This window comes from Ctenocephalides felis, unplaced genomic scaffold (assembly GCF_003426905.1).
Source record: "Ctenocephalides felis isolate EL2017-DRISC unplaced genomic scaffold, ASM342690v1 CF-g0.4_SCAFFOLD_03572, whole genome shotgun sequence".
Lineage (NCBI taxonomy): Eukaryota > Metazoa > Arthropoda > Insecta > Siphonaptera > Pulicidae > Ctenocephalides > Ctenocephalides felis.
Genome location: NW_020539726.1, coordinates 15914480 through 15922669, shown reverse-complemented (window position 1 = coordinate 15922669; position 8190 = coordinate 15914480). Strand labels below are relative to the sequence as shown.

The following is an 8190-nucleotide window of genomic DNA, read 5'->3' as shown; positions in this document are numbered from 1 at the left end:
TAATATAGCGTGGTATATAGATTAGATTGCTATAAGTGGAACAAAATTTGGAATTTATGTATTATTAGTAACTTCAAGGCCCTAAGCATGATGACAATAAATTTTCTTTGAAATACTAAAGATACTAGAAAACTAATTTGCTGATACCTTGATCAACACAGATTGCTACTAGAATCTAGAAACGGATCAATACTAAGAAACTAATTTGCTGATACCTTGATCAACACAGATCGCTACTAGAATCTAGAAACAGATCGAAACTAGAAAACTAATTTGCTGATACCTTGATCAACACAGATCGCTACTAGAATCTAAAAACAGATCGATACTAGAAAACTAATTTGCTGATACATTGATCAACACAGATCGCTACTAGAATCTAGAAGCAGATCGATACTAGAAAACTAATTTGCTGATACCTTGATCAACACAGATCGCTACTAGAATCTAGAACCAGATCGATACTAGAAAACTAATTTGCTGATACCTTGATCAACACAGATCGCTACTAGAATCTAGAAACAGATCGATACTAGAAAACTAATTTGCTGATACCTTGATCAACACAGATCGCTACTAGAATCTAGAAACATTTCGATACTAGGAAACTTATTTGCTGATACCTTGATTAACACAGATCGCTACTAGAATCTAGAAATAGATCAATACTAGGAAACTAATTTGCTGATACCTTGATCAACACAGATCGCTACTAGAATTTAGAAACAGATCGATACTAGAAAACTAATTTGCTGATACCTTGATCAACACAGATCGCTACTAGAATCTAGAAACTGATCGATACTAGAAAACTAATTTGCTGATACCTTGATCAACACAGATCGCTACTAGAATCTAGAAACAGATCGATACTAGAAAACTAATTTGCTGATACATTGATCAACACAGATCGCTACTAGAATCTAGAAACAGATCGATACTAGAAAACTAATTTGCTGATACCTTGATCAACACAGATCGCTACTAGAATATAGAAACAGATCGATACTAGAAAACTAATTTGCTGATACCTTGATCAACACAGATCGCTACTAGAATCTAGAAACAGATCGATACTAGAAAACTAATTTGCTGATACCTCGATCAGCACAGATCGCATAATAAAGTTTATTTAAAAAAAATCGGATACCTTGAAATAAATGTGTGATGCAAACTGATACTTAAAGCAGTGAATATAAGAGTGATGATAGATTTAAGTGTTTTTCTATGAAATTATTGGTATTTACTCTATATTTTTCAAATAAGTAATATTTACCAAATACTGCAGAGTCAATACCTTTCCCCATGGCACAAAAAGATCAGAACTATCAATCTTCCACCAGGACCTTACAAATTTTATCACGCCGTGGATAATAAAATTAATCTACCAAACAATGCCTAAAAAATGATTTACCTCAATTTTCCTTCGAGTATCAGATGCATCCGCTCAGCCAAGAAGCGGTCAGCGAGGCCAGGCGCGCTCTGCGTCGAACTCGAAGTCTTCCTCAACTTTCCGATTCAGGTGTGGCAAGTTGCTCAGGAGTGCACGAGGATGCAAACGGAAATGCCACTTCTCCTGCTTCACCGAAAGAACTTAAACAGGCGGATTTGAGACAGTTATTGACTTTAAGGCAGCATTATTATCCTGAAGGCGGTTGGGGATGGGCTATCTTAATTACGGCGATGTTGGCGCAGTGCCTCGCACATGGTCTGCACGGATGCATTGGAATTTTGATGGTGGAAATGATAAAGAAGTTTGGGCCGGAACATCAGCAGCGTGCAGGTTTTTATAATTATGTTTTGTTTAATATTTTATACTGATATACCTCCAAATATATGTGTAATTAGTGCTCTATACTTCTAATATAACAAGATTCAGAGTTAACTTTACCGTATAAATATTTATAGATTTTGTCCAAAAATATAATAAGACTAGTGGTGCATGGCATCGTACCTTAAGGCAAATTGCTGGAACTTTGATTGGAATTTCTGATACGGGATCAGAATTAAACATTCGAGGAAAAAAATCAGTAATCAATAAATATTGATCAATGATTAATAACAAATTGTTTTTAACATTTTAAAATAGATATTTATAATCACTATATATTTCACAGTTCATTAAATTTACAGTAACGATCTTATCACTAAAAACACTTAAAAAAATTTACATTAGAAAGAGGTGCCAAATAAATCCACCTGAGAATATATTTCTTGCGATAAGAATAACGCATTTGAAAAAATTTTAAATTTGCTTGAATTGTATAAGTTCACTTTGAAAATTAACAATTTTGGTACCGAACCCAACGAAATTAGTACGAATTATCTGATAATTTGATGTACATATGCCTAGTGATCATTTTTGACTGCCATATATCAATTTTTTACTTTTTCTCAGTATCTCCGAAACCGCTGGACATTTTTACCAAAAATTTAATCAATTGTTCATTTTGTCAATACAAGTGAAATGTGTTTTGAATCATTCAAATTGGGTACTCCAAACTCTCAAAATCTGAATTACCGTTCTTTGCACTTTTTGCCCCGTATTTTCGAAACTGCTGGATTTGTCTTTACCTAAAACTAATCAGCACGTTTTCTCATCAATAGGAATCGAATGTTTTTTGAATCATTCAAATCGGTTGAGTCGTGCGCCCGAAATCGTGGACTAAAAATTGTATCCAAACATGCATACAAACACACACGCAAACATCCATTTTTTCTAAAGTATGACAAAATGTTCAGAAATCTTTAAAATGTGAAGATATGCAAAAATTTTTATTTTCGAATTTTTTGCGATTACTATAACTTATCCTACAGGAAGTTAACAATTAAGTTGAACACATTTTTTAACATTATGTTCCATAATAATAAAAATGTCTAAATGTATCTTTGGATACAATATTTAGCATAAAATACATGGTATAAAAAATTTTGAAGACAAAAATGTAATAAATTCGAAAATTAATGACAAACATTTAACTCGTTGGTAATTTATATAACTAAATTTAAAGCATACTTAGGAAGTGTGCCAATTGTGGTTATGCATGTATAAATATTAAATGAAATTATACAGAAATGACCTCAAGAATGATATTGTCATTAATTTATTTTTTATTTGTTTAAAACTACCTTGTTTATATACCTGAATATAAATAGTTCTTCAGAGACAAATAGAAATTATAGCTAGGTGATATTAGTTATTTATTATATATATAAATATATATAATATATATATATATATATATATATATATATATATAATATATATATAATTGTGGCACTGACTGTGGAATAGAGGACTATTAATTCAAATTATCAAAGCGCCTAAAAAAACAAAAACAAGACATTGTTTTGTATTTTTTACCTATAAATGTACTGATGTGAAATGTGTAATGATGATGTACCCATAATACCCAAGGGTAGACTTATTTACCACTCCACCATTATGTTACATACATTATAATATTGAATATATTATCCAAAAACGGATATCAGCTTTATCAACAAATTCTTGGAAATCTTAATTATTATGCCAAATATGTACTTAATTAATTTGGCATCATTTGCTTTAATACAAAGCAATCACTTCCAAATTTTGGCATCACCTTTGATTCCAAAACCAAAAAATTATTAATTTCAACATACGGGAATTAATGATAGCATTTTGTCCTTTCTATATTTAGATTTCCTTTTTGATAAAGGGCTAATGTCCTCATACTGTACAGGATATTTATCTCGGAAATTGCCAGACATCTATATTATAACCACAGGAGGCCGAAAATAAATTTTATTGCAAGAAAAGTGAGCACTAAGCGGTCGACATTTTTTAAATAAAATTTCAAATTAATATAAAATATTTGTACAGAAGGAATGTAATTTTTGTGAAAGTTATGGTATCTATAATGATCCTATATTTCTTGGATGCATTTGCCTGATTGGAATAGTATCCAATGAGTGGTTACAACAACATTTTGCAAATAATATGTATAATCTTATAATTGAATAATTTAGTAATTCAATTTATCAAAGTGAAATAATTATACTGCTTCCGCAACCTACTTAGTTTTAATACCAAATCAACTAATTCAATTAAAGGTTTTTCACAAAATATTTTTGCCAATTTTCCTCTCCAGCATTCTTCGTGCTCAAACCTTAATGAGAATTGATCTGCGTCGATGCTAATGATGACACATTTGGAACTTTATATTAGGACCTCTCTCCTAATAATAAGTGGAAAGACACATTATTGGGATTATGGTTGAGATTACGTCTTTTCTTGAGCTTTTTATTTTATTACAGTCTTGACCTTCCGGAAACCCCTGGGGAATAATTCACTGATCGTTTGCTCGCCCGGATACACACATTCGGACAGTGTTAAATCACTATTCATCTATTTTTTTATTGAAGATAAAAGTCCGTCTTTTAGTTGAGATGATTTTTGCCGTGTGACTGAAATTGACATAGATCTTAAAAACCATACAGATCCTCCGGACTATCAAATCCTTATAAAGTTTTAACCCAATGATTCACAGATTTAATGAATGGAATAGTTTATCAAATTAAATATTTTAAATTCCAATTATTTTACTCTGATTAATGAAGTTCAGTTGCTATCCTTTATTTCCGTCATCTGATGTTCAGTCTTGCGTGAAAGTGAAAACTTGAAAAGGGATTTAATAGGCGAGTGTACTTTCTCGCACGAGAAAGATCCCAGGTCTTCTGATATATATATTTTTAGAATATACTAGTTTATTCATGAATATTTTGTATTGATAAGTACATTAATTGATCAAAATATTCTTATTTACTTCCCGGTGGCCTCTCCAGTTTTGTTTTCGCGACAAAATCCAATTTGCTAATTTTAAGTTTTCACGATGTTTCAAGTCATTCTGAATTGAATAAAACCAAATTTTACAAAATTACAAAAAAATTTGAATGTGAGCCTATTTGTGACCTTTTTGTATGTGATTTCGTCGACATTTTCTAAAAAACGGCTAAACCGATTCCAAAAATTTTAAATTTCAAAAATTTATCATTTGTGTAATTGGCAGAAAAAATGTAAAAATTTTTGTCGACGTTTTATCTCACAATCCGGAATCGATTTTTTCAATTCAAACACCGTTAGAAAGATATTGGTTAGTAATCCTGCAATTAAGTCTTGGTTTTGTATTTAACTGTTGACAAAAAAATCGGCGATTTTTGTGAAACTTTTTTTGACTGTATATATCATGGTCTTGTTGTTTAATTTTGCAAATTCATCGAAGTTTGAAAAATTGAGTCGCATTTTTTTGGTGTTTTCTCAAAAACTGAGCCGAATTCAAAAATTTAGGCTATTCCATGAATCTTGGTGAGCACTGGCGTTGTTTATGCAAAAAGAAAAGAGCAAAAATTTATGATTTTGAAAATTCAAATACTATTCGAAAGATATCATTTGGAAATCTTTCTGATTAGGTTTGGGCAGAAATGGGCCGTTTTATAGATTATGATTGATTAAACCGATGATATATTATTATTTACATATGTCGAAAAGTTAAAGTTGCTTATCTCATGGCAAAATGCAACTTACAACTAGTTTTTCAATTACAAATTCATCAATTTATTCATCAAACATTTTTGCCGCCAATTATTTATTATTTATTTTGCTTATTATGTGAATTAATAGTAAAATGAATTTTTTGTAATAAGCTTGAACTTTTAGAATATAAATTATAGGTTTTTTAATTTTGTTTTAAACACTAATTAGAACTTTTTTTGAACATCAATCAGAACTTGAATGTTTTATAATACTTTGATGATACTTCTAAACCCAATGGTTGGCCTAATTATAATTAACTTTCGAAAATAAAATTTTTATATACCTTTACGTTTCAGAGGTTTTTGAACATTTTAGCATAACTTAGAAAAAATGTGTGTGTGTGTGCGGATACAAGTTTTTGTTGACGATTTCGAGAACACGGATTAACCGATTTGAATAATTCACATAATATTCGAATCCTATTGATAGGGACACGTGCTGATTAGTTTTTGGCAAAGGCAGGTCCAGCCATTTCGGAGATATGCAGCGAAAAGTGCCAAAAATGGTATTTCAGTTTTTGAAATAACAGAGCGTCCGATTTAAATAATTCAAAAAGCATTTTACTTATATTGACAAAGTGAACAACTAGAGAAATTTTTGTATGAACAGGTCCAACGTCTCGGCAGATCCAACGGAAATAGTGAAAAATAATGCCATTTGGCGGTTAAAACAATATAAAACATTAGACATATTTACATCGTATTATCAGATATCTTATAAAGATTTTAATAAGAAGTACATATTTTGTGTACATTTATATGGGTTCCGTACCAATGTTTACACGTTAGACGACTACACGGCGCTCACGCGCTTTGATATTTCAATTCCAAATCAGCTATGCAGTGCGATTGCTTAGAAAAAAAGTTCATTTTTTTTTCAAAATAAATAAAAAAAAAAAAAATTAAAAAGTTTTGCAAGGTTTTTTTTAATAATTTGGTTGTCAGTACGGGAAGTTCCAACAATTTGCCTTAAGGCACAATAACATGCTTTACTAGTTTATATATTTTTATTATTAAAAATTATCTAATACTGACGATATATTTGTAATTTGATGAGAAAAGTCCTGGCACCAAAGGTCCTGGCACCTTGTGCTGCAAAGCAAAATCACTTACTACTTAACCAAAGAAGTCCTAGCAAGATGTACTAACTGCAAAAATAAATTTTAAAGTTCTATCATTTTTATCGAATATTCATTCCGAATCCACAGGAATCACCTGACCTGGTTCTATACTTGTGCATTAAACTACAAAATATGTGTTCCACTTCTTATTGCGCCGCTCATGGTTTTAAACTCCTAACGGATTTCCTGCATGTAATTTATTCGAACACACAAATCAGTTTGGACCCATAAATATATCGAGAAATCGGTTCGATAAAAAATTTACCGACTCGCATGTTCGGCTATGTTTTTTTTTGCCACTGCTATTAATAAGAAATTACTCATAATCTTTTTTTTTAATCTCGTTTGAATTGGTATTTACATAATGTGAGGTGGAAATATTCGTTCATTCAGAATTCGATTAATCCACGTTGTGTTTCTTATATTATGAATTATAGTTATGTTTAAAGGATTTCTATATTTGTCATGGATTTTCTGATTTCTATTATTACGTATTACATAATTGACTTCTCATAAATCGTTAGTATTCATTAGATTGTTGTTATTGTATATTCGTAATTAATATAAATGTGCTCTCATTACTATTTTTAATGTCTGTATTATGTTTCTAAACCTTGTTTATTACATAGGGAAAAAACTGATTCAATTTGCACAATATGTTGAAATTTTAAGTTTATACAATAGCATATCATCCTGTTTTATGATTACTATATCTGTCGTCAAATCATCTGCATAAAATAATATTCGCGAACTCTTATTCTTTGATGCCAACGTTTGTTATAATTAGTTTTTCTTATAATATCTAATTCATTTTTTTCGTCAATTTTCTTTCTTATTAGACTGCTTATTTATATGCTCGTCTGTAGCTCAACGGCAAAAGATTTGGCCTTGCGTTTATAAGGTTTTAGGTACTATATCCACCTCGGACAACTTGATATAAAGAAGTTATTCATTTTTCCTTAAAATAAGAACTATATATGACTATATTTCAAAATTAACAAATTAAAACAAATATGCCACTATTACAATATATAATATATATATCACAATAAACATCAGTGAACAACATGGTTTTTTCATTATTGTGAGCAATTCTGCTATGTTCATAGATTTGATATGATGAGAATTTAAAATATTTTCAAGCAAAAATTGAATAAAACGCATTCAGCAACTTAAAAACAATTACAAAAATTCTTAACAGTTTAAAATTATATTTACTGAACACATTAACTCATTAAAGCGTAACTCTATATATAGACTTTTTCAGTCTTTCAGTGTAAAAAAATTTAGCCAAATCACGATTTGCTAAAATGCAATTAAATAACAGAGAACAATAAATCAACGCAATGATATTTCACCATCCTCTTAGCTTATAATATATTTTTGAAGTAAAACTTCTTTATTCGCGACTAGGGAGTAAATCCGTGAAAATGCAACGGAAGTTGCGTTACTCTTGAATTGTTCGTCATTTGCTCTCGATGAAATCAGTTCTATA

General features: G+C 30.3%; 1 protein-coding gene across 1 annotated transcript in view; it reads left to right on the top strand.

Annotated features, from left to right (window-relative positions):
- The first annotated feature begins 1437 nt into the window (after positions 1-1437).
- LOC113388166 (monocarboxylate transporter 10-like) overlaps positions 1438-8190 on the top strand; it is a 161141-nt gene continuing 154388 nt past the window's right edge. Inside the window, exon 1 of the mRNA XM_026625567.1 lies at positions 1438-1783. Within this exon, the coding sequence (XP_026481352.1) occupies positions 1438-1783 (346 nt within the window). The remainder of the gene's footprint in view (positions 1784-8190) is intronic.